Source organism: Tympanuchus pallidicinctus, unplaced genomic scaffold, assembly GCF_026119805.1.
Source record: "Tympanuchus pallidicinctus isolate F22 unplaced genomic scaffold, pur_lepc_1.0 scaffold7, whole genome shotgun sequence".
NCBI classification, from domain to species: Eukaryota; Metazoa; Chordata; class Aves; order Galliformes; family Phasianidae; genus Tympanuchus; species Tympanuchus pallidicinctus.
This window is the reverse complement of record NW_026294791.1, coordinates 10,672,201-10,700,149: the sequence shown is the minus strand read 5'-3', so window position 1 is coordinate 10,700,149 and position 27,949 is coordinate 10,672,201. Positions and strand designations below refer to the sequence as shown.

The window sequence follows — 27,949 nt, the reverse complement described above, 5'->3', positions numbered from 1 at the left end:
CTACAGACATATCTCCTCTTCATCTCTGAATATACAGTAACTCATCTGTTGACTTTCAGACTTCACAATAGTGAACTGCAGAAGGTGCACATTAGCATTCTTCTGGACAGTCACACTAGGTAAGCTGCCAGCTCTCTGGCTCACCAGAGTTCAGTACAGTGGAAGTGAGTGAAGTTGTTTGCATCATTATGCATATCAGATTCTTTCAGGGGGACATCCATACATTTTTGAGCAAAGGTGGTGGCTGCCAGTGTGTGTTGAACATTCTGCTAAATAGTCGAAAGGCTTATTTTGATTATTTAATAGGAGAAATTGATACCATAGAGAAGACATCATGAGGAAATTCCTTGGGATGGTGATTACTTTTGAGTGTTTGGTTTTCTTAGATGTGACTATCAGCATGGTGGACATGCCTATAGGTAAATCTTGCATGCCCTTGAAAAGAGAAGAAAAGAATGTATTTGCACATTTTTTGAGGAAAATCAAAATTAACAGTGTTCTCTTCTGGCATTTTCCATGTATTTTAGTGCTTCTGTTGGTTAAATGTACCTTATTCTTAAGTACACATGAAGTTAGGACTTAGCAGGTAGATCAAGTACCTGGCATTGATCCAAGGTCTAATTCTTAATTTTCTGTAGTATGGCTATGGTAGATGAATTTCTTAATGGCCAATTTTAAAAACTATTCACTCAAACCTGACATAGACCATTTCAGTCTCTCTTTAATGGGAAACCTAATAACTTTTTCTGATGTGGCGCATAAAGCTTTGGTGTTCTGTTTTCTTTTTACTGCCAGATGCAAGCACGTCCATGTATTTATAGTCAATAAAGCTATCAGTGCTCTACATGGACTTAGATTAAGAATTTCAGCCTTTTAGCTTGGGATATCTAATTTAGGCTGCTGCTGTGTTGTTTGCATCCTTCGGTAGCATGTTGTCTGTCTGATCAGTTGCAGCATTTCTGCTTTCAAGCCGCTTTTAGAAATGGGACAACCTGTTGCAGTGCCTTCATTCACAACTTTCAGTAGTTATCTTTTAAACAAACGAGGCTGCGGTTTGTGAGCTGTGCAAGGCTCTTCTTCCTTACTGTATTTTTGTCTCTGATTGCCTCTTCTCTTTACCCTGACTTAACACTCTGACTTTGATCTTGTGTGGTTTCTGAGAGGAGTGGTTATATGTTAGGACTTACCTTTCAGAATCAGTGGCTTCAAAGGGGTGCAGTATTACTTGTGCATGGGTCTCACATGTGCTCTTTTCAAACTAGCATATCTAGAAACTGTATAGGCCTTAGCCCTACTACCTCATGTAATTAATGAATGTTTACATTGACTACTGAGCCAGGCTTTATGGCTGTGTTGTGCAGGTTGTCCTGATTATCAAGTCTTTTCTCTTTCCTGAAGTGTCCTAACTGCACATTTCTGCCATGAGCAAACCAGGTAGTGATCACATACTGCTCTTTTTTTCTTGTATTTTTTACAATACTTGCATGAGATGAAATATGTCTATGCCCTAAAGCCATTGCAGCTATTCTGTGTAGCAGACCATAGCACTTGTGGCAAAATATGCCACTTCTTGATTGTAAGGATTTGTACTTCAGCACTCATTGGGTCTCTCAGGAATTTTCCCATAAGAAAGAACATGTAAATGTAAATAACAAATAAGATTTTTCACTATCTTGACACATTTTACTGGATTTAGACTCACTTTCCATAGTGTCTGTTTTATGCTTACTTTCCTCCATCTGAGAACACTCACAGCAGCAGTATAAAAATAACTTCCAAATTGAATTTTTCGGGATCCTCCTCTTTTGCTCTCTTATTGCTTCCCGCATCTCTTCTGATTTTCTGTTTCTTTCTAGTCTTCTCTATAAAAATCAAGATCTCCTTATGCTTTGCTTACCAGCTGTCAGGCGTGATGCAGTCAGTATATGCTGATGTGCTGCTGTGTTAGCTTGCTTTGCCACTGTTGGCAGCACTCTGCTGTCATGCTCAATTGAGACAGAAAGGAGCATTTCTCACTGGAAAATTAATTCATGAAAGATGACTTTTGTTTTTTGTAGTAGAATTGTTTTGAAAGACATCAAGCATACAAAGAAATATGTATTACAACAAATTAGCTCATAATGTTATAGAGGTTTAAGTGTCAAATATCAGTGAAGTAAAAAGTGAGGCCAAATAATTTTGTGAATTTACAGCCTCAAATTGCCTCGTGATTTGAGCACAAATTCCATCCACTGAGGTGACTTTCTGTATTTTTTTTCCTGACATAACTGCTTTTTAACAAAAATGAATGCAATTCCAGGCATCTGGAAATTCTGTGAGCAAAATCAGCAACTTCCTTGTGTCTGTCTGAAAGAGAAAAGCAAGATCAGAAACATGGCAATGGATATGATCTTTTTCCTGACCTGTTCTTCTTCATCCACCCTAAAAAACACAGGAGGAAATAGAACGTCCTCTGTGTCAATTTTTTTCTCCTTTCTAGTTACGGCCTTTCTGTCCTTTTAGAAGAGTCTTTTACAGGTAATTCATCCAGCCAGTGAGGCTCAGCTACAGTGGGGCTCATGTAGGATTCAGTTGCAGTTTTGCAGTAGGTTTTCCCATCATTCTTTATACTGACTGTCCTGATTGTTGCTTTTTTAAATTTGATTGCAAAGCTGACCACGCTAACTAATTCTCTTGATGGAGTATGACAGTGTTCTGTGCTCACGAATTAGACAGACGTTTGTACTGTATTGCAGTTCTGTGGTGTTTATCTGTCAGCATAGTTTTTCTCACTAGAAGTAGTGCTGTCCCAATGTTTGCACGTGGCTCAGGCTATACTGGTTGCCAAAAGTAACCAGTTTTGGATGCTGCTGCTTTGGGGAAGGGAGGTACGTGGTGTTGCTGGATCTTATTGGCAACGAGTTGTGTCTGTTCTATATTAAAAAGACTATTTAATACTTAGTAAATGTGTCTACTTCCAGAGGGTTTTAGGCTCTGGTAGCTGTATTTGTCATAGGCTCAGATAGCTGTATTTGTCTTATACATGCTTATAAATATAGGCAAAAACAAAATTTATGTTCAGTGAGAGCTTAATGTTTTTGGTTGGTTCAATTATCTGCATATCCTCTTCACAGCTGATTTTTCTTAGAGTGAGCTGAGCATTTGGTGGTAGGAGGTGGTGGTCTGTTCATTCTCTTGACAAAATGCCCTGCTGTAACTTCAGATGATAGCACTGCAACATCATAATAATGAATACCATGCTACTGTTGTCAAATTTACAAATGCCACTTACTGTGAGTTATTCTTGCACCTTAGCCCGTAACCTCAAATGCCCAAAGTTTATTGATACAGTGCTTTATCATACCTGCTAACTCAAGTTAATGACTTGCTCCAAGTAAAGGACATTCTTTGGCAATATTTCATACAGCTTTTTTGTCACTTTTTTGAGCTTCCATGCTTTAATATATGCAGTTTAATATTAAAGATTGAGATACATGCTCATCCAGTTGAGGAGGCAGGAGAGAAGAATCAAAGCTCTTTTGTTGTCTTGACAGCTAGTAAATCACTGAGTACAGAAGAACTTTGGAGAGAACAGTTCTGAATTCTTCTAAATTACTTTTGTATGTGTGTGATTAATGTACATATGTATACATGTGTGCACATATAATAATTTGTCTATCTAAATCTTGTAATCAGTATAAAATATACAGTGTAGTGTAGTTCAATTGGCTTGATTTTTTTTTTTCCTGAAAATAGATTAGAAAAAAACTAAAAAATCTTTCTTGAACTTGAAATTCTCCTGTCAGCCTAATTTCAATGTAAATCTAACTTTACTTTAAAATATGCATATAAACATATATGTTTATACTATTCTTTCTTCTCTCCCTGCTTTTTCAGTAAAGATTCCTAAAGCTCAAAATTATCTTGATATTTTTTTTCTCTTTTTAATCCATTGACATTTAAAGAAAGGTCTTTTTCTGCAGTTGATGAGGAGGTTGTTTGACTATGCAAAGGGTGCTGACTCTGTCTAGACAGAAAACATTGCCAAATGTTCAAAGTCCTTCATAGAACAGACAAGGTTTTTTTATTTCCTGCTAACATTCAGTTTAGAGTAATTTCAGCTGTTGCTCGCAGCTTCAGATCTTCAGTTTTGGGATTTGAGATGCAGTTTTTTCCCCGACTTTTGTATTGTCCTTTTAAAGACTGCCGGAATAAGCATTCAAGATATAAATGAGTATTCTGTGTGCAATGTTTTAATATGCACAACTGTGGCTAAGAAGTGCATTGATGTGACTGGTATCCATAAATCAGGGTAATTTATCAATTGACAGGCTCAAATTCACATCAGATATGGATAAGTAAATAGACAGTGATATGTATCATGTTGGACTAAAAAAGGAATTTATTTCTTACCATGTATCTTCTGGATTACATAGGCATTTCTTACGTATATTTTTTAATTGGGAGGAAAGGAAAAAGAAAAAAGTTCATGCTTTTTAGAAAGAATCAATGCCACCACCAGTCAGCTGAGCCAGCAGAGAACTTGAAACTTTTAAAACAATTGAAAAAAGATGTGGCTACTTTGTGAGGAAAACAGCTGGATGCAAGTTCTCCTGCAGGAAGAAAGAATTGGAATATTGTTTCAGAATTGATGATAGTTTTTACTGGTATTTCAACAGAAAATGGTGAAATAAATAATTAGCTTGTTCAGTGTTGACCTCCTTGGAGCACCAATCATTACTACTGAAGTTTGGAAAGTGGCAGTTTGTGAGTACAAATTCATCATTGCCATTAACAGTCCCTTGTAAAAACCTTGTAAGTAAATCAGCTGTTTCAGTAGACCAAATTCAGTAGTTAACAGCTTGCTTATTTAATTTTCTTTCATTCAGCCTCTTATGTGAAACTTAAAAGCGTTCCAAACCACAACAAAAATTCAGAAGTTGAAAAGAGAAGAGATGTACATGTATGGTTTTCTCTTTTATCATTGCAGAGGCAGTCTGTAGTTTTTGTCTCATGCTTGGCAGCCAGTCTGCAGCTAGAATAACCCTGCAAGCCCTCGTATCAGTTTTGAATTAAATGAGTATAAGTTAGTAACCTGAACTTGCAAAATAGCATTTTGGCCAATGTTTTTGACTGAAAGTAATTCCAATTTAATATTGTAGAAGGGGTTTTGTTTTGTGGAGATCATTTTTCCTTCATTTCTTCTCATGTTGCTGAAATTCCTATGCTTAGAGCTCTTTAAAGGAACTGATAAAACCTTGAATGATATTTTAAAAATTTAGCAAATGCTGTGAGTTTCAGTTAAAGAAAGCACTATGATTAAAGGGTTTAAAACATACTTTTGTACTCGTTTACTATCGTTTAAATATTCTTTTGAGAACATGCATATGGATCCTGCATTTTCATTTGTGGCTGTGGTTTGTTTGAAACTTAGAGATGTATGATGCATTTTGTTGGTGAAGTATTCTGCTCCCAAAGTTGATGTTCTTTGAAACATCAATTTTTTTTTTTTTTGAAACATCTTGTTGTTTGAAATAGATAATATATGTTGCTCTGCTCTCTAATGCAGAAACATTGTGTTGTTTAAGTCATCAGCTGGATACTGATATGCACTGGCAGGAAAAGAAGAAAGAGTAAACAAACCCTCTTGCCTTTTGAGGTGGTCATATTTGAGTTATGTTGGTAGGATAGAGTGAAGAATCTTGTGTTATTAACAATCCTGATCTGCTTTGTGAACTTATAAGGCTTCTTGCCTGTGGGATTTTCGATCCATTTTTCACCAACGCTTTGTTCATTTGATACTAAACTGAGAGATTTTCATGGATTTCTGCCACTGAATTGCCGATTTATCTGCTTTTGTTGTGAAAAAACTCTACAATAATATTAACGTTCGTTTATAGTGAGCTTATTATTTTACTCAGCTACGTAAGAAGATCCTTTTGTTTCATTGTAATCAAAACAATATCACTTCTAGAATTTTGGTATCTGGGATATACCTGAAATTCTTAAATTTCAGTAATTTCATTTAGCAAACATTTTTTTGACTATGATAAGTCAATTCTTCATTTCTTCCCAGGCTGCCAAAGGATGTGTTGGCAACAGAACCACTTAAATATGCTGATCAGCTTCCTGTGGCTCAGATAATACACCAGGTAAGTCTTTCTATTTTGAGGAATTTCTTTGAGAATAAACAACATCTGTAATATTCTAACTGCTTTTCTAGGTCATGCAAAATCAATGAGCTCGTGCTAGAAGTATGTAAAAACAACACACTCTTGTTCAGATGACAACCATTAAATTATAAAAGGCTTATTCAGAACATGGCAATGAAACGATAACTTGCTGTATGACACAGTTGTCACTTCAGAGGTTACTGTTAAAATTGTTGTATGTACTGATGTTAAAGAAAAAAATCCATGAATTTCGTCTAATTTGAGTATTTTCCCAAATCATATTCCTGCTCCCCAAAAAAGCAGACAAACTATAGAATCGCTGTTGTGGAATTATGAAGTGTTGAGAGGGGAAAATAATGTCCCCTTCTGAATGAGGTGCTGGCAGTATTTCTGCTTCCAACTGCAGCAGTGTCATCATACTTCCTGATTTGCACAGGTCTTTGTTTGCTTTTTGTTTTTCACAACAGAGAACAGAGATTGAGATTTTGCCTAGATTGTGCCTACTGAGTCCTTACTTCAAATCAATGCTTTTCCATTGATTCAGACACTCTAATGAGGGAGTTGGGGCTGGAATTGAAAGGCAGGCTACGTTTTTAATTATAGCATATCTAATTTTAGTTAACTTATGGCAAGAAGGAGGAAGAGATCTTTCTTCTGCAGAAGATTCTATAATCCCTTCTTGCTCTTTTCTCAAAGTTCAAGGTCTGACACACAGTCCATCCTGCTGATAGATGAGATGCCCAGCCTTTATTCGTATGTCTTCTGAAGCCTGATGGCTGGCTGTTAGCCACAGTGGACTCTGCGTACTGTGTGGAAAGACTGATGACTAAGTAACATCCATAAAACTTGGGGCATACTGTAAAACCTGAATATTGAAGCTTTGCATCTCTGTTCTTGGTGATGTTTGAAAGAAAGCAAGAAGACCTATTCAGTTGCAGTCATTTGGAATTTTGTCTCAGAATTTTGTTTTTGAACTTTGTAGATGCTAGGCCTGCTTCAGGGACAGGCAATTGTGATTTCCCTAATTTAGGAATTAATAGGTCAGATTACTGCTTTCTTAATAGTATCTCAACAGTGTGGAATCCTTCAAGTAATCAGGTACCCAATGAAAGATAGACCTGAAAGCTGGGGAGCATTATGATAGTCCCCCATAGGAGATAAAAATGGTACAGTCCACCAAGTCTTTTGAGACAACAAAAACTTCCATTCAGGAAACTGGGAGATGATATTGATCAGGATAGTAATAAGCCAAATCAGCAATGTTAAATAAAGCTGTGATGTCATCCTGGGCTGGCTTGAACACATGAGAATAATCAGGAAGAAATGTCCAAATATAATTATTATTGTAGATCTTTTGAAATACCTTTGTCAATTGGTGTTTATGAGCAGTTGTGTTGCATGCTGCAGGCAATGCTGGTTTTACCTGGAAAGAAACACAAGCTCTATTTTAAAACTTTAAAATGTACAGGTCTTTTCTGCAAGATGTAAGCACAAGGGATTTAAAAACTTTTGGCTGAAATCCTCACCTCTGGGAGGAATATCTGATGTGTTCAGAACATGGAAGATTGGAAATCAGGACCAGTTTGTATGTCAGGAACTCCCTGGTGTTGTCAGGGCTTCAAATGACCCAACAGCCCGCAAATGTCACATTTAAAATTCTGCCTTCATGCCTGACTCTCAGCATAAATGAATTAAACAGCAGAGCAAGCAGCCAGTCAATATGTTCTTAACAGTGAGAGTGAGCAATGAAACAGTTTGGGGGTTGTTTGGAATCAGTAAATAGAAACTGCACAGAATATCTCACCTAGAGAAAAATCTCAAATAGGAAACAGAATTAACCTTTTAAGATGGTTGACCGGATGAAATGTCATAGTAATATTTTTACAACCTTGGGTGGGCAATAACCAAGGAAGGGTTCATTTAGCTACTGTGTATTATACTGCAGTAATAGAATATTACACTGTAGAAAGGCAAAAATATGCTTTTATATATTCTTGTTAGCTATAACAAATTTACCAGTAATGTAGGTCCAATCCACACAAAGCAGCAATTCAGTCCTAAAATAACTAGAAATGTCTTTGATGTAAAGAAACATAATAAAATGACCATTGTTATCATGTCAGGAATCAGACATCGTGTCCTGATTTTGTGTTGTTGCTGCCGTTTTTGAGGCTCTTAGCTGTAGTCAGCTAAGGATACTCTTCACCAGTGTGCAAGTGAATTAGCATTTCTAAGTTTGTAATGTATTGCTTCGGAGGGACCTTTGATAATTGGAACATAAGGCAAGGACCATGTTCAGTTTATAAGAACAAATATTTCTGTTTTACTTTGAAAGTAAAAGAGATAGCATGAATAAAAACAGTGAATGCTGTTTGTGGTGTTAATCTTTATCTGAAGTTAATCACTGTTAATTCTGGGCCTTTTTTTCTTGTTAACTTGTCTATATCTTACCACTAGCTAGGAATAGCAGTGAAGATTGCAAATGATTCTGTTGCATAAATCAGGATTTGTATTTGTATTAAGTACATGTTAAAACTTCCCAAAGAGAGACAGTTATCCTAAATCCACATCATGCCAAGGTGCGTTTTATATGTAGCAGCCAACATGGCCACTAATTTTATCCAAATTCCACTGTTAATTTATGCTCTTGAACATTAGTAAGACCCTACACAGTTTCCTTGGGAATTTACACATGACTTCTAACATACTCTTCAGTACTTAATGTCTGGTATTTTAAAAAATACTATACTAGCCAAGAGAAAGTACTTTTGTGATTTCTGATCTGTCAATTCCATAAGGAAAAATTAGATGGATTAAATCCTAAAATATGTAACGAAAGGACAACAATAATCTGATTTGGAGTTTGATCTTAAACTTTATGGTACTAGTAATTATTACTGTAGGCAGCATAAAAACAAAAGAATGAAAACCCCATAAAATTCCCGGTTCCTGTTCTCAGACAAATGTTAATGTCCAATGTAGTTAGACCACAGTCAATTAAAAAGACAGATGTGAAGAAAAGAAATTAAACAGTAGAATGAAAACAAATAGTAACATTTAAGCCATTTTTAGACGTGTACCAAAATTAGACATTTGTAAACAAAATAAATAGTTTTCTCTATTTTGGAAGGAAAATTAAAAAAAGGAAGAACATGTGTATTTAACTGAACTTAAAAAGATATATATATACCAGTTAAGGAATATAGTCAATATATACTTCAAAAATGGGAAAAGTTAAGCTTTCAGAGGAGTACCTACCTTGGGTAGCCTTCTAAAATGAGATTCTTTGTGTACCGTAATGTGTGCAGTGCAACTGCATAGGATGAGTTTAAGTAAGGCCAAAAGCTGGAGAAAACAGAGAGCTATTCATTCTGTGTTTGACTTTAGTGAAAATAGGTCTATTGAAAGAATAAGCAAAACTGCATTTGAGAAGATTGTTTTTATATATCATTAAGGATATTCATTGCTGAGCCTCCAATTCAGCATGGTATTTTAATAAAAGTACTTAACTTCAGTGACAGTGCTCATGCTATGAATGTCACTGTGCAGTAATATATTTTGCCTAACTGAGATTTAGGATATTGAAGAGATTTAAATTGTTACAGGTGTCTTACTGATGGAAGAATGTTTTATTGATGAAAGGCATATTTCAATGGGTAAATGCCAGATTTTTCTGATGTTATAATTGAAAACAAAATGAAACAGCAAATTCAGAATAGAATCAGCTTGCATACATAGTTATTTTAGTCCATGGTAAAATATTAAGCAGATAAATTAATACGCTGTTAAAACAGGATGGTATTTCAGGAAACCAACTTCTTACTCTTGTCAGGGATTAAAAATTGACCTGGCTTACAGTTTCAGATTTAAGTAAAATAAAGGGTTTCTGGATGCTTTCTCATGTGGGGAAATGCATGAGAAAATGTTGTGAAGATTTCCCAATGAAATTTTTTTTAGGTGGTACATGCTTGTTTTGTGACGTTTTTAACCAATGCATTACTGTAGCCTCTCTCTGTAGAAGCTTCAATGGAAAATGCCTTTTGTATCTCAGGAGATAACCATAAGAGCATGCTAACTCTGGTGTGTTGATTGTAGAATCGGAATTGTAGGGATTGGAAGGGACCTCTAGAGTTCGTTGAGTCCAGTGCCCCTGCTGAAGTAGGTAGCACAGGTGGGTGTCCAGGTGGATCTTGAATATCTCCAGAAAAGGAGACTCCACAACCTCTGTGTGCATCCTGTGCTTTTTTATTAAACATCCCAGTTGAGCAAAACATGTGAGCACCCTTTGGAACTGTACCGTTAGTTTTGCTCAGTTTAGACTCAGTGGGCATTAGGAACTTGCCCCGTCAAGTCCAGCTTGGGGATATTGACTGGGGTCCACAATGAGGGAAGTGAGATAAGAAATTCAAGAGAAAAGATGGGAAAGGAATATTCAGAGTTACAGACAGGCTGATGGCCATCAGAGATGAGTGCACTTCTGTACTGAGTCTTCCAAGAAGGTTTAAGTTTCCGTAGTTTCTGGGGTTCTGTAAATATTGACTAAAAAAATCCTTTTTGCTTGGAATTTAGTGTTTATTCATTCTTGGGACTTTATTCTCTTCTAGTAGAGCAATGTAAATTTATTGCATTCATCAGTGTTACTGCTGTGTCATGCTAGTTTAATTGGGAGAGATTTTCTATAGCAACATTTGGCAGAAATTGTTGAAACAATATTAGGAGAATAGAAAGCAACATGTATAAGTTTTTGAAGTGTTTTTGATTGCCTATAACACAGCAATTTTAGCTCTGTATCGAATATATCACAAACATGAATTTAAGTTGTGTCTTTGAGAAATTAACCCTGATTTGAGAAATTACATGTTGTTACATTGTCAGTAAAGCATAACTTTAATGTTCGGGGGTCACACTGGTGCCTTCCCCTACCCCATTGCTGCCCTTTGGCAGTTATGTTCAAGGAGAAGCCTTGCGCTTGGTGTGGTTCTGTCCTGTTGGTGGACTCTTGATTCCTATTTGCACTTTATGGAGACTGTGAGGGATGTTCAGAACTGTAGGCAAACATGCAAAGTGCTGATTAGAACAATGGTAGCACAAGTATTTATTTGTTTTTGATGTGGACAGTAATTTTGTTTTATGGATAATAATTTATATAAAAAATTTCTAAGTACTTTGATAATTGATACTTGCTTTTTCTGGTGTCTTTACACGCTAGAGGGTTCAAAAGCACCTTGTGATAGTAAGATATGTCAGTCTGGATGTGTAAAGTTTTAGACTCTGCTGCTTATATGTTCTCTGAAAATCCACCCCTGTACATATGTTTAAAAATGACTTGAAAGCATAGCTTGCTTTTATAAAAGCCTGGTCACTGTATCCAGTGGGATGCTGTCAGAGGTGAAATGTGACATTTCATCAGAAGATCCTTTTTTGTTGTTGTTCTTTTGCATTTGTTGGTTTTTTGTTGTTTTTTTTTTGCATCTCTTAGGACAGTCACAGGACTTCTCAGGAAAGCTTTTCTTTCCAAGAACTGATTTTTGGGGAAGGTGATGATTAAAAAATCAAATTTTTCATGTTATAGATTCAAAATCCTATTTCATTGTAATGAAATATGGTGTTATCCAACACAGGGAGACCTTGAGTCCATTTCATTAGGTAGGCAAAAGCCTTGCATCATGTTGCCTTACTCTGGGACACCTGTCTGGCTTAGGTTTTACTTTTGTAGTTTGGAGCAGCACCAGCAGCATGCTTAGAATGATGCTGTGCTCTTAATGCTGTGCTGCTTCCTATGGCCTTTTTGGAGTACACCAAGAGCAGCAACGTGTTCTGATGTTCATGCCTCTCTGTAGTAGACTAGAAGTGAAAGAAGATGTTTCTGATTCATGTCAGGAAAGTCTGTGGATGTCTTCTTCCTCACCAGCTGACCTGAGCTCCCTTCAGGGCTCAGCTGTTCTGACTCCATTCATGCACAGAACAAAATCCAGCTGTGTTGCACATCTTTTGTTGAACCAGCCCTTCATCTCTGGCTCTTGGAGTGTGTTGAAGTTAGAAAATAGAGTGTTTTAATACGTTTTTTTTTTTTGCAGTAGTTTTCTTTCTCATCTATGTTAAATAAGTTTGTGAATTCTGTACCCTAGTGGTAGTTTGCCTGCATTTTACAGTTCTCATGGATGTGGTGTGAAGTGGAATCATGACTGGATGTTATCTAGTAAATAAGAACTTGCTTTTTTCCTCCAGATGAGATACATAATATGGATTAAATTTCTTTCAGTGTTGCAATTGTTTAAATTTGTTTTGGCTTCATTTAATGCTAAAGGAGCAAAACAAACCTGTCAGAAGCTGTTAACTGCACATGTTACTGCCACCAAAGCAGGGCACAAAGGCCTTCCTGTCAGCAGTGTGATACAAGTAGGTGCATGGATATTTACTCCCCAGTGCTGCTTCTGATGTTAAGGCTGATTTGTGCCATATGTGAGCCATGCAATGTATGTAATGTGTACCATTAAATCTAGAGTGTGTAATTGTTTTAATAGTACTATTTTCTATAAACAATTTACAAAAACAAAATAATGTAATAATGTATGTAATAGTTTGTATGTATGTAATGTAATGTAATAGTCCCCTGTTTTCTCTGGCTCATCCCAAGAAATCACCAAACACATTCTTGACTTCGTTATAACTGCTACAGATCTTCAGTGGCAAGCATTAAACCTGCAGCATTTTCAGGCAGTTCTTCATCTAGAATTACTGCAGCAGGAGTGATGATGCTCAGTATCCTCTGTGTAAGCCATTAATACACACAAGCAAGGTCGATACTCTTTTTACCCTCAGTCAGAAGTCTCATAAGTGATGTCCTAGTACTCTTGAAACAGAGCATATTTCTAAGTGTAGCATAAAGTATTTTTGTAAAAAAAAATAAATATTGAATTTTTTTTTTTTTTATGTGCTGCTGTTTTTCTCATCTGTTCTTCCTGATCACAGGATACAATGATAAGGAGTTAGCATAAATCAGTGAAGGTCTGCTTTTACAGGCAAGGCTCAGCTACCTCTGTTTTGTTATGCTTTTCACCTGAACATGATGGGAAATGTTCTGGAAACTGAGACACAGTATAAAGCTGTCTCTTTTCTTCCCTCTTCCCATTAAAGGACTGCTGCAGGTGATCACTCTCTGCCTATTCAGAATCATTATTTTTCTGTTTCTCAACCACAGTCTTGAAGTTTTGCTTCTTTATCTCTTAATTAAATTGAAGTATTAGGTGGAATCTCTCAGTCTTTGTGACACAATAAAGATAACTATTTGGGAATTATTTTTCCTTCAGATGCTGCTTTCTAAATCTTAAAAATTTAGCAGTAATTACAAGGAAATTCATTTCCATAAGGATTGACTACCAAAATATTCATGCATGGGGAATTCTTCTTTTGTCTGCACACAACACTGCTTGTTAGAGCCAGAGAAAAAGCGTTAGTTTTTTTGTTGCTGACTGAGCATTACAGGGGAACTGAATGTAGTATTAAATTCTTCCAATTATGGCTGAATACAATGGATTGAATGAGCAAATGCGCTGACAGGTAGCTTGCGTGAGGCACCTAGCAGTCAGTTGTGGGGTTCTTGCTTTTAACTGTTTCCTGGTAGAAATACAGCATTGAACATTTTCTGTATGCCAGGGAAGGGTGGCTTTGCCATGCATGACCTGTCCCAGCTGCTCAGAGGCACTGGAGATTGAGGGTGGTTGGTTTTTTTTTTCTTGCCATAAGTATTGCAAGACATGTTTCAGCCTGGCTTGACTACAGAGTTTCTGAGGCCATCTAAAATAGATGGTATAAGCCAAAACTGGTAAAGTATACATATATTGCTTGAAAATGTTTGTCTGTATTTCTCATGAGTAGGTGAGAGAGAAACTAATTGTTACTCTGGAAAGTAGGTATGGGAATTAATTAGAGACATTTGTACATATTATGGGAGTGCTCAGCTTGTGCTTGAGAATAGTGATAATATGAGGCATTATGTGTGAATGTGGTGTCATTCATTTAATGTATTGGGCTTATGAAATATCATTTTCATATGACCAGCATGCAGAACTGTCAGATGTACTGTTAAAAATATATGAGAAGATACCCAGGGACTCAAGTAGCTGTAATTGTTAGAGGTGCCATGTTGGAGCTGCAGCTTCTTTAAGACATAATGTCTGAAATAATTTACTTCTAAAGCATTACCTAAGATTTAAAATGAAGGAAGAGGTTCAAGAAGTGACTGTAACATGTCAGGCTTCAGAGAGTGCTATGTATCTTCGTGGTTTATTCATCTGAACTACAGGTGACTGCATCTGGAGGGTCATTAGTAGCTGTATGACCATAAGCTCTAAGAACTGTTATATTTCCTTACGTGCCTGATTCAGACAGAAAATACGTAAGCTATTTTTCTGTATGTATTTCATGATCCTATATGCACAAACCTTTTAATATATTATATCAATCTTTATACATTTTATCTTGGCTTTTGTCTTGATCGTGCCATGATCACCTTTTATTGCATTTTACAGCCTGCCCACAGTCATGATTTTAAGACAGTGGTTATTGTTTATACTGTGCTGTAAATATGCTTAGAGCTTTACAGAAAGACACAGGTTCAAAATTGCTTACAGCTTAAAGTAAACTTCATACAGCATGTTGGCAACAAGCAAAATAAAGTTAACAGTGAGAGATTTTATTTGTATAAAGCCATGAAGGACTGTTATGTTAATCTGTCCTGACTTTCTGCACAAAGTGCATCAATGCTTTGTTTGTATGCTCCCCTTGTTGACCTATATTAAGGTCAGGAAGAATGACAGAAAGAGCGAGCGAGTTGTTAGATGTTTAATCAAAATACCTTAATTATAGCGGGAATATAAATTAGGAGGACAGAACTACACCTCAGTACATGTTTGGGATTATTGTGAGGTATGCATGATATTGCAGCTGTTAGGAAGGAGCATTGTGTGTGTGTGTGTGTGTGTGTGTGTGTGTGTGTGTCCCAGGAGTCTCAGTTGTTAGCGTCATATGAATTGAGGACTGCTACAGATAAATATCAATACCTATCTTGCTCTGTTTTGGGCAGCTGATATTAGAACTGCTGCTGTTGCTGACAATGTAGGAAAGTTATTTTTTTTTTTTAAGTGAATTCTGTGATTTGAATCTCTTTACCCACCTTTGTGCTTGTAATAAGCTTGGGCGACATCAGAGCTTTCTTAGAAAAATTCTCTCTGAAAATTGCTTTCAGTTACAGTCCTCTGTTAAGAAAAATTTACATTTTTCACCATTCATTGCATCCATGTGATTTATTTTTTTCTTTTCTTTTTGGTTATGCACTGATCTCCATTCATTATCATTGGATCATTGGTCATTCATAAGCCCGGATTCTTAGATGTTCATCTCTTTTTGGGTCTATCTGCACTAGGTTCCATTTATTTGGTATTCCTGCAAATATTGGGAAAGTGAATACTATTTAGGTCACTGTGGAGTGTTGTCTCCAGTGGGGATAACTGAATAGGTTTTCAGTGCATAATGGTATGCAAATAATATACTTCTGACTCACATGGGAATAGACTAAATATATGCACAGGCTTTCTGTGACCTTAATAGATTTGTAGGCATCATAACACACCATGTGCTGCTGCAGTATAGCATCTGATGTACAAATATATGAACTGTGGTGGAGGGTAAAGAAAATTATGAAATAACTCTGTAAATTTAGTGTGTGATCCACACACCTTATTGTATCTGGAAATGCATGCCAGCAATATATTAGATTTACTTTGTAACATAAGCAGTGAGCATAATAATAATCACTGGTAATAAAACAGAAAGTTCTTATGCTTAGAACACACTAATTCGTTACGCTGATAAAGCTTCTTCATGCGTGATAAGATGAAACAGAAAACATGTAGGAAAATGATAAGTAAGGTATTCCATTAGGTGGTTTTTTACATTTATGATGTTCACAAGGAAAAATAACTTTTATAAATCTTTCTTCGTTTTAGTTTATTTTTTATTCCTGGTTCTAGAGCAACTCAGGAAACAGATGCTGCTTTAAGAAAGCTTTCTTTTAGGGAAGCTTTCTGTGCAAGAGAATTCATTCTTCCTAAAACTTCATTTCACTTAAATTAACTTGTATTTCCACTGAGGATGGCTTATATTAAGCACAAAGGGAGGCTTAGCGGTTTAGACTTCCATCAAATAAACTGCATAACTAAAAAGAGGAGATGCCAAGCCTCATACTCTTGTACTTGAAAGTATTGTGTTCCCGCTTGTGGGAACTTGAGATTAGTAAAATTATAAAGGCTTTGCATTAAGAACAGGGAGATAGAATTAATTTTTGCTTAAGCAGGGAAGTGTCAAAAGCCTATTATGGTAATTTTTCAATTTTGTCTTAACTGTTCACACATTTTAAAATAGTTGTACAATTGAGTAGAGACATAATTGATGTGTTGTGGTTTCTTTTTTATTTCTTGTCCTTGGGCCATCATAAAACATAGCTGAGGTGCACTTAGAGGCTTGGGAGAAGTAGGTGTGCTAATTAAGTAGTTGACAGTTTTCATATCGTAGTGAGAAAATTTGCCTAATGGATTTGAAATAGTTTTATAAGAGTGGTTCCCCTATTCTAAATTATGTCCAAGTACAAAATATTGATATTAGATGAAGACAGCTAAGCCACAAAAAAATTAAGTGTGAACATGTAATTCCTAGCACTGGAATTTTGGAGTTGTAGAAACTGTCATGCTCATTAGCATCATGGTCAGCAGCAGCAATAAAGATTTGTATGAAAAAATGTTACTTTAATAACTTGATTCATTGCCTTTTAATATAAGCATTGATTCTATTAAAGATGCTGAAAATATCAAAGAATGCAGAGCTACTGCACTTATTTTGTTAATTATTATGGAATTTAATTATCAATCTTGTCTGTATCACAACACGCAATGGTACAGCTAATGGTATTGACTATGTTGAAAAGAGCGTTTTGTAGCTGAGAATGCGCTCTATTGAATTGTGTTATTGCACTCTTTGCATCAGTTGTAGTTTCCATGGAAATAAATAGGAGGCAGTATTTCCAGAGCAGCCTCTGTAGATGAAGCCCTGCACAATTCCTCTTCACTCTGCAGCCCAGGCAAGCCAGAAGGTGGAGGAGGGGACCTTGTTAGATCCACAGGCAAAGGGCAAAGTATTTGTTAAAACAATTGCTTACTCTCGGTGGCGCAGGGTATAAAAATACTGTTAGTGTGCTTTTGGTGGAGGCGTGTGCAATTTGAGCCTAAGACTACATTCTGTGCTTTGTTTTACCTGTCACTAAAAAGGTGCAGGATCAGAACATTTCTATAGGAAACGGATTACTGAAGTTACAGTGGGTTGTCCAAGATGCAAAGTTTAATTTCAGTGTTCTGGTGTCAGTTCAGTGCTCTGTAATGCTTCAGTTTCTCTCATAACTTTGTTTGGTTTTTTTAATCGTTACATTTTACTGTTTACACATGGAAGTTTCTCTGCTAGACAGTGTTTATTTCAGTGAATAGTAAAATTAACAGTAATAGTTTTCCATTTTTTTTCATTCTATCGGCTATATGTCTTCTGAATGCATGCAGGATAAGAAGAAGCTGTTAGAATGAACTTACACTGGTAAGGACAGAATAGAATGTTATCAATTTTAGCTTGACATATTTTGTGGAGCTGCCTGTGATGGTAGATACTTTGCTGAACATTTTTCCTCTGGTGATGGCACTGTTAGCTGCAAATATATTCACACATTTATCCCACTTAACCATGTAACTCAGTGAGGTGTTGTTGGTGATACTTTGTGTTAAGTTAATTATAGTTTGTTTACCCCTCAGTAGCGTGCTGCGAGGAGCATGGCAGTGTAGCTCACAAGCTCTTGACAGGACTGATGAATGGCTAGAGATAAAGATATTGGCAGGCTGCTCTCTGGTGTTCTGTCTGGAATTGTTTTCCTAAATAATTCAGAGAGTTGAAATTTGATGAAATCATTTCCATTTTAAGAATGGGTGGAAGGGGTAAATGAATGAAGACTCCAGGAATGGGAGAGCTCTGATTATATTGTTGAGCAGATAGGACAGCATCCTGTCTTCTTGTTCTCCTGGAAATCCTGTGTGTGTGTGTGTGTGTGTGTGTGCGGTTCAGCTTCATGCAGGCAGACACTTCTGTTGTGCTTTACCTGCCCTCAGCCGCTCTGCTCCCAGCACCCTTTCCCTACATGTTGTCTCTTGTGACTCAGAGTTCCTGGAGAAACCCAGCTCCAGCGGAGGGACGCTTTGAGCTAGGGAGAGATCTCGTGTTTTTAGAAGGATTGCATGCAAAGAGTTCTGAAAGTCCATCTACAAATAAAGGGCTGTCAGACCATTAGTACTCACATGGGACTGAGCGACAGCGTGGCACCAGTAGGGAAATAACCAGTGGTTAATTTAGGTGGGAGGAAGCTAAAGGGGAACTGGTTTGCTGTTAGATATGAAGATCTGTGGTTTCATCTTTTTAAAGGACTCACCTTTCAGATCAGTGCTGGTATTGCACGTACTGATGTGTTTATCTGTGGGGGTGCGTGCTCAGCTATACTCACTCATTTATTCTTCCAGAAAGATGGACTGTTGAGCCCCAGGTAGCATCTGACTGATGAACTGGTGCCATGCAAAGGATATGGGGGAACAGGAATGCTGAATATATATGACACCATAAATCTGCCATTCTTTCTCAATGGCAGCTGCCAACAAAAACTCTTTACAGGAATGAATCTGCTCTCAGGGTCTCTTTGTTATTTGACACATGAGGTGTAACATAAATGGCTTTCTGTTGTAGTCTAATTATGTGCAACCACAACGTAAGTTCCTGTATTGCTTCCATGTTTTATGATTTGTTTTCAAGGCTGTATAGCAGCTAGAACTGCCAAAAGTTTTGAGTTGATATTTCAGAAGAGTTCTTACTCCTTTAGTTTTTTGTTTTTTTTTCCTTCTGCTCACAGGGAGAGTATATGCAACATAAACTTGGGTGAGAATACTTGTCTGGCACATGAGTGCAAAAGCACTACAGACAATTGCTTTTAAAAGCAGGGTTGTGATGGGAAACAGATCTATCAGCAGCTGTGGTACCCTGATTTCTCACTGAAAATGAAAACGTGTGGCAGTAGAAACACATCTATGTTCGATCTTGCTGATATAAATGTGTGGGCAGTGTTTGCCTCAGTCCTTCTTCCCCTATCCATTTTTTTCTCATGCCTACCTCTTAGCTATAATGCAGTTTTGAGTTGTACAAGCTACAGCTAGAAAAACCTGCACAGGTATAATGTCACACAGAGCTCATGGCAAAGGAGAACTTTCAAAATTATAGTTGTAGAGATCCCAGAGACACTTAAAAAATGAGCAGTGAAAAGTACGCTAATAGAGAATATTGATTTGGATTTCAGTTTCTTTAAATGTAGCTGTTAAGATGTTTGATTAGATTTTGGACTCAGTATGACATAGTGAGTATAAGATCTAATGTTGTCTAACATCTGTTGTTAATATTGCCTGCCACCTGGAAATGAATGAGGAGTTACTCGTGGGATATCCAGGAAAAAAAAAGCGTGGTTAGAACTGTCACTGCTACTTTGACAGCAATTGATGAACATCATGGTTTCTCCATATAAACAGATAAAACTTCATTTGAATGTGAGTGATCAAAATTCTGCTTCATAATGGAAGTTTTGAGGCATGCAATTAATTTTATGAGATTAAAGAAAAGAAAAGAAAAAAACTGCTTCAGAATCCATTGATTTACAGGTACTTAGAAGGGTTCACCTTGAGGCAGTGACACCATGGGAAATCCAGGTGGAGCTCCCCGGCAGGAGGCAGGGCTGCCCGGTGTGCATCTCCCAGATGGGGACAGGATGAGGCCTCTTCTCTGTTGAGCTGGGTCATTGGTTCTGGTTCTGCTCCCACTGGCTTTGAGTTGCTGTAGCAACAACATCTGCCCTGTAAAAGACTTTGAGGTAAATCTTCCCTAGGGGAAAGTGGGCAGTGTATGCTGCTCCAAAAATGGAGTTGTGAGAGTGGGTTGGCACACTTTACACCTTTCTAGCAAATATAAATACAAGATAACTTTGCCCCAAGAGCAGCCTCTGCAGACCCTTTTCACAACTTTTGTTCTTTTGCAACAGCCTTTTCTGTCTGCTTAACCCAACATTCGGGTTGCAGCAGGTGAGTCACTTTTACATCTAATTGTTTTTGGAGGTCCTGGCCATGGAGCTGCAGCCACTAGTGCACAATCCCTAGTTTCTCACCTCCAGTCAAGAAAGTTTATCACCATGTGCTGAATGTCTTTACTCTTGTTTTTGCTAATAATCTTCTTCTTGTTTAAATTAATTACAAACATTTTTGAGAAGGATGCTTCTTGAAGTAATGGTGGCCAACTTTTAATATCAAGTCTGTCTAATTACTCTGCTTATCTTCTATTTTTGCATGTTTCAGTTGGCATGAAGCTCAGTGTTTGCGAATCTATTTCATATATCTGATGTGGATTTAAGTGCTCTTTTATGAAAATTATGATCGTGGCTTCCTAGAAGTATATTGAATGAATGTGAATTTAAATATAATTTGCTTAGTAGGTCTTAAATAGATGTGATGTCCTTCAGTGTATGTATGCTTCTAAGTGTCATAATGGCACTTGTAACTGAGCAGGTAAGAGCTCAGCCCTCTTACCTCAGCAGAGTTAAGAGTTCTGCAGTGCTAGTCTGCCAAAGATAGATGTGAATCATTACAGCTGCCAGTGCAGAGCTGTGTTTGTTGGCTCTGGTTGTATCAAATCACACATCTTGGTTTGGAGGGCCCTTTAGCACAATCCCCGTTTGCCAGGCATTGTTCATATGAGCGCTGGCTTGTCTGGAATTGAGCTGCACTGGGTCTCAGGTGCTGGGAAGGCTCCCTTTGATTATAAGAAGTATATTATGTGTTGTGTCAGAGGTTGGAAGATTAATGAATAACTGTTAAACCACCAAAAACACTTTAAAGTGCTATATAATGCTGAGAGATAACACTGAAAGTAGAAAATAGCAAATGAGCAGCCATTTTTGAAGTAGAGGATCATTTCTAATAAGCCCTACAGATTACATAGTTTAGAAGGAAATGAAAACTACAGTATTTGTTTTATGGTGACTGTAAAATTTTCAAAGTACATATTTAAAATGCAGATGTTGGTAAAACTCATGTTGTCCATGAGTTTTTGTTGATGAATGAACTTTCTTCACCATTTTATTAACGCTAGAGATATCAGTAATCGTGGCACTGTGGTTAATAAATACAAACCAGGAGATTAGGCAAAAGGCTTTAAAATATTTTGCAGATTAACAGGAACTGCTTGTGTTGGAGTTCTGTTCTGACTGTAATCTTGCTATGGGCACAAAAGAGGATTAAACTATTTCTAGATGGCTGGAATTATTTGATTTCCCCCACCCCACTGTGGGGATCACGAATCAAAATGGTAACCAATAAATTAGAAGTGCATACTTACAGAAAAAGCTCTGAGGATATGTTTTGTGCTGTGATTTAATTGTGATGCATGTAAATTTGTTCTGAAATTAAACTTTGTCGTGTGTTTGCATACAAGAATTATACAATGATTGTGTGGCCTGAAATTTTAAATTGGAAGCAAACCTGAATTTGTATGGAGCGTCTCTGAGAAATACATGAAGGGCTCTTGGCATGGTGTGCTGTGTGGTGGAATTTGGCTCCTCCATATCCTTTGGCCTGAGATCAGTTTTTTCCTGAGTCGAGAAGCAGGTGAACTGTTTCAGCCCTAGGTCTGAGGTCAGCCTTGGATTTCAAAGACCTTTTTTTCCAGATTTCAGTAATGGTCTGTAAATCAGACCATAACATAAAATTAGCTATCTTCATTGTAGCATTGTAAGGTGAAAGAAATAGAAATACTCATTCAAATGAGAATGACTTATAAATCTGCACCCTAAAATATATAGCATTTACCCCAATGACCAATGTCCAATGATGCAGGACACTGTACTGGCAAGCAGCACACGTGATTTACTTCCTGCTGCTGCCTGCTGACCTCCAAGACTGGCAGAGGTGGAGAAATCTACAGAGAGATACGCACAGAGCTTCCCCTAGTAGCTGCTGCTCCTGCCAGAAAGCCCCAGGATCCAAGGTGGTGTTTTGTATCATCAAAACTGGGCTTAGGACACTTTGAAACTCCAGTTTCTCTCTTACATAGACAGCTGTTGACATAGACAGAAGCGTTGGCCTGTCCTTTTCTTGTCTGGAAATGGCTTCAATTCCTGGCTATAATACTGCTGTGTTTATACCGTGTGCATTGCTTTATGTACTGCTGCCATCCAAATAGGAGTTCTGGGTTTAACTTTTCTATACAGTATTTAACTTGGAACACTGATACAAAGTTGAGTTCTCCTGGAAGTGGACCATAGGGTTAGATCATAATGGTATTTATCCAAGTGTTTTCCATGCTGTGTTTTAAATCTTATTTCTGTTCTGATCTAACATTATAAATTTAAACCATTCTTAATTTAATTACTACTTCTGATCTAACACTTTTTATTTCTTAAATAAAACTAGTTTTAATTGCAATAGTAAGTACTGTATGTTTTACAAAACACTTTCAATGAAAATCTTGGATACTTTCCATTATGGTCCCTGCAGACCCATCCAGTTTGAAAATGCACTGTTTTATCCTCTCCTCAATTACAGTACTTGGAGCAACTTCCTGTTAACTGTTTCTTAAGTTCTCAGAATAATGAATCTAGCAGAACTAAAGAGAGTGCAGCAGAAAACTGTTCACAGGAGGAAGCTTGCTGTTGCTTAGCTACCTATCTTCTTAATTTGGAATCTCCAGCAATTCAGTAACGACTGGCCATTAAGCTGTTGACCGTATTTGTTCGTGAGGCATTGTGCCATTTCTGTGTGCATTTCACCTGTGTGTTACAGCTGTTATTGTGGGGAGGAAGGGGGCGTTTTAATGGGGTTGTATTGTAGCAGAAATCACAAAACCTAATAAATATAAGCAGTCCTTAGTAAAGTTCTTATGTGGGTACTGTTACACTGAAATTCAGAATAACCTGAGTCAGTGCTGCTCGAGAGAAGTCCCAAATAAGAGAAAATTATGCAGAAATTTGAAGTAGTAAAACCTGCAGTCTTCTAGTAATACACATTTTCACATCAATTTAGGCATAGTAAAGGTACGTAATTAGTTGCAAATCAAAATACTGCAGCACTTAATATTTTTTGTCCATTTAGCATTTTATTGTGAGTGAGAAAATGCCTGACTTTCAAAAATTTGCCTTACAGAGAAATTTGCTAGAATAAGATGCTGAATTAGGCCATGTTCATATGTTAAATATTGATTTATTATTGTAATTTAAGAATCTAGAAGAAAGTCTGTATTCACTTATGCTTTCTAATTCATGCATAGCGACAGTTTATCTAGGGATTGCTTATGGCTGCAGTACTGGTATTCCTCCAGCTCTTGCAGGTATGCTTTAATGGTTTAGACATGAATCTGTGTAACACCTTTCAGGTGTTCATAAGGTTTTGATGTCTGCATGTTGCTAATGGAAAGTACTGGCATATTTCGATATAATTTTGTGCTCAATTAACCTTGCTATTGACTTACAGATGTACAACAGAGTTGCATTTCTTTGCCCTTTTATTGTGGTTAAGTATTTACATGCAGTTACCAGTCTTCACGTCTGTAAAAAACTTTTTTGTTCAGGTAATTTATTTTTAAGATGACCAAGCTCTTGTATAGCTTCAGATGCTTCTTGGGGTACTTTCATGTTTTAAACAGTAACATATCCTTCATGATTTAGCACTGCATCACATGGCTTTAAGCTGATTATTTCTATGCCCTTGATGTCCCTGTGTAGAGACATGACTGCAGTAGCCTTTGTTTCCTTGTGGAATTTCCTGGAGCAGCCTTCAGCACGTGGTATGACAGAATGTAAAACCATACCCATAGATCACCTTATAAATATTTATTCATATAAATTCTTTAAAGAAATTAAATTACGTGATCTATACAAAATAGGAGAGAGAGGCTTTTAGTGTCACTGACTGCAAATTGAAGTCATTTGTCTAGAAGGGTCAGGTGCCACTTTGTGGTAAGGAATTTGTCTGAGATCCAAGAGAGGGAAGATTGATAGTACAAAGAGATTGATGAAACGGGCACTGCAATATGCATATGGAGTTATGGGTTAATTAGGAGGATTTGAACAAGAAAGTTCCTCTGTGTGGAGAAGTGTCGTGTGCTGTTACCTGCAGCAGTGAAGTGTGCTGGCAGCCTGTTTGAACATTCAGAGTTGATTTCCTGAGATCTCTGTGTGGAGATGCATGGCTGTGAATAGCAGTGAGGTGGCAGAGTAGCAGTAACGCCTCTGCTGCAGGTGATGAGTGCTTCTTAGGAAACAGTATATGTTGTTTTTGCTTATAACTGTAGGTTTGTTGTTACAAATGTAAATTATAATGCCTGTTGTGATTCCGGTTTCAGAGGAAATGAAATGTTGAATATTTCTGGGTATCAGCTCCTTCAGGTGCCAGAGGAGACGAGGCCACTTGTGCCACTTGCTAAGTGCAAGCACGGTACTTCAGCAAAAATCTGAACGTTGTATCTATGGAGCTTAGCAGATGGAAGCTGAGCAATCCACAAACGTTGTTTTCTTCTTGGTAGAAGAGATGTTTTGAAAGAACAGATGCTGCAAAATGCTCCTTATTGCCTTCAAGTTCACCAGCCACCTGGTATGTTTACTGGAGAACAACAAGGCAAGCTTCTGTAAGCAAATTTGTGCAGAAATTGAAGCAGTACCATCTCTTGTAAGTTATTCATGTTGCTGGCAGAGGATTTTAAATTTGACTTAAAGGTGTTGGAACCAAAATACGCTTTGTGCCCCTTGTGCCTCTTTCTGTTTAAGGACAGAACAGTGCAAATCTTTCAGCAAGGCAGAGTAAAATAACCCAGCACTCACTTCAGTATTTATTATTGTAAATCATCTCTGTCTGCATAGAAGATGTATGAAGCACAGCTGCTGAGGGCAAGAGTTGACATAGGCATGACAGGCTGAATTATACCTTTAAATACCATAATTCTGATACTTTGACTAAAATTTTGCATTCATATGGATTCACCGTAGCCTTACAGAGACAGATCTTGGGGCGTGCAGCAGCTCTTATCTTCCCCAATCCATTTCTCATAGTATGTGGAATATCTGAAACTTTTGTAAATATGAGAAGAGGAGGAAGGAGACAGATGAGTTTTATCTTGCCTTACTGTTAAGTGTGTGTTAGAAAAAAAGAAAAAAACAGACTGCAGTGTATTTCTTTTTACCAAAGATGAAAAAATTGTTGAAGGGACAGGTATTCGAATGGCAGAATATATTTCTCCATTAGGGAAAAGCAGTTAGACTCAATGAGGCCTCTGGGAAATGTGACTGACATTAAAAACAATCCTATTTTGTGTTATGATACTCCTTTAATAATGAATCTGAGCTTTTTATGTGTTTAGGTATGTTTATTTAAATAACTGCGTACAGAAGGAGCTGTAGAAAACATTCAAGGTAATGGAAAAACAACACCTCTCATATTTTCAATTCCTGAAATTGTTTTTCATGCTTGAAACATTGTTCTCTTATATTAGCATGAGACCAGATAGAAGTTCTGTCTGAACAAATGAGTTTGGACGTGTCCCCCAGACTGATACCATCAGTATCACCATCAGTGGTGTCCCAGGCACAGTTCTGGTGGCTTTCTGTGGTGCTTTGTCTCCTTGCCTGAGCATCAGTCTCTTCCCATCAACATCTACAAGAAGATGCTTCTTCACGAAGAAATACAGCTTGTGTTTTTCTCTGCAGCCAGGATGTTATTTTTTTTCAGTTGGTGAAGCACAGTGCCTGTTTCATATGAAGACGTAACTACTAATTGTGTTTCTCTCTTTCCTTTTTTTTTCTTTTTTTTTCTTTTTTTTTCTTTTCAGAAACCAAAACCAAAGGACTGGCATCCTCCTGGAGGATTTATTCTAGGACTGTGGGCACTGATTATCATGGTTTTCTTCAAGACATATGGAATCAAACACATGAAGCACATCTTCTGAATTTGAGCAAGCAAGACGATTGCGTTGACTGCTACTTTGGATTCACTGGTGTCACCTGAGTTCTCCTTATGTATATTATGGTTATAGTGAAAAACAGAGTTGGCATCTCACTTCTAAGTGTTCTTTCCTTCTCTGTTAAATACAACCCTTAGGTCAGTCCTTACACCTTAGACAAGTTTGGATTTAGGATTCTGAGTTGGTACAAGTGAAACAAAAATATGATTACCTCACTGAATCTACTTATAAGATATGCCAAAAAGAGTGAAACTATGGGAACGCCGTGTCCACCAAGAGCATGTCATAGATGTCATCTTTTTACTCCACGTGATCTGGATTTGGACATTTTGGGGTTTTCAGTGCACTGGATTTTTGCATAAAGCAAGACTGTGACTCTAGGATCAGGATGGAAAATGTTATAAGTAGTATTATTGTATCCAGTAATTTCTGAGCACTTGGAAGATGAGATTTATAATTTAGGTTTTGTAAATTCTGTTCAGGCATATTGATTTGTTCTTCTTGGACATGTAATGATGAATGCATGCTAACTGTGTTTTGGCTGGGTAATACACAGATACTAATAAAGAGAAGAGCAAATTTCTGCATGTATAAAAACAGTAGGTGCCAACTAGGTGATACTCTTGCAGAATGCTTTTGGAATCTCTTCTCTCCCCTAATCATAATAAAGCTGATGCATACGTGGTTTAAAGTTACTAGGTGTTATCTGTAAACACTTTATGTTGAGGCCAGTAGTGTTATCTTAGAATCAGGTGTTGAGCATTTTCCTATTGCACAGAACAAATCTGAGTGCTTACACATTTTTATTGTTTTTCGCTTTCCTTCTCTTTCAGTCTGGCTGTGGCATCATAATCTCATGTAAGAGGTAGCAGACTTGTCAGAGACCTCTGTGTATGCAGTGACTGGAGAGGATACAGGGAGGGCAGCTACTGAGACTCTCAGCTGTTTCTTGGGTTGGATGTTAGACAACAATAAGCAACAGAAGTGTAGCTCATCTCGTGAATGTAAAAATCCTTTTTCTCCCTGTATCTTCTAGGCTTGGATAGGATAAAAGTACCAAATGAGCCATTTTCAGGAGGTAAATGCTTGCTGCACCTTGACCTCACAATAAAGTTGTGGTATCTAGAACCTTGTGGTATTTTTTGCTGAACAGCAGGAATTGCTTTCAGCATTTGCTGAGCTCCAAGAACAGCAAGTAAGCTATATTGAAAACACCAATGTCCTCATAATTTTAGAAACTGTTCTTCTGTGGAAAATATTGGTGATTTCTTCCCCGTTTGCCACTGAGAAGTTTTTATATAACTGAAGCAGCTTAATCAGAAAGGTGAAAGCTTTGTTCGCTTCTTCAGAGAAGGTGGAGGTGAGAAGCTGTGTGAAGCATGAGGAATGGATGTCTTTGTGATGTACTGGTTTGGTGGTTTGTTTGTTTTTTGGGGTAGGATCTTTCACAATCAGTAGGTTCATATGCAAAACATGATGCCAGGGTTATTTCTCTTAAAATGCAAGAAGCTATACGTTCTCATACAACAACCTACTGAGATCTGTTGTAGGCTGCTGCAGAAATACAGAGACATGGATATGTGTAGATACTGTAGAAAAATGAATCCTGCAGAATTTGTTCTTAGAGGATTTGCTTGCATTCCATTTTTTAATCCAGCCTTTGATCCTCTTTTTCT

The 27,949-nt window shown here is 37.3% G+C and overlaps 1 protein-coding gene across 3 annotated transcripts in view; it reads left to right on the top strand.

The window, feature by feature from the left end:
• The window catches only part of PIGK (phosphatidylinositol glycan anchor biosynthesis class K), a 64,524-nt gene extending 37,123 nt beyond the window's left edge, over nt 1-27,401 (top strand). For 2 of the 3 annotated variants that reach the window (XM_052666080.1, XM_052666081.1), the window contains exons 10-11: nt 6,056-6,131; nt 26,142-27,401. In XM_052666080.1, coding sequence (XP_052522040.1) covers nt 6,056-6,131; nt 26,142-26,258 — 193 coding nt within the window. In that variant the 3' untranslated portion in view covers nt 26,259-27,401. Of the gene's footprint in view, nt 1-6,055; nt 6,132-12,304; nt 12,353-26,141 lie in introns of those variants that run through there. The other variant, XM_052666082.1, reaches the window with a different exon arrangement.
• Nucleotides 27,402-27,949: the final 548 nt, after the last annotated feature.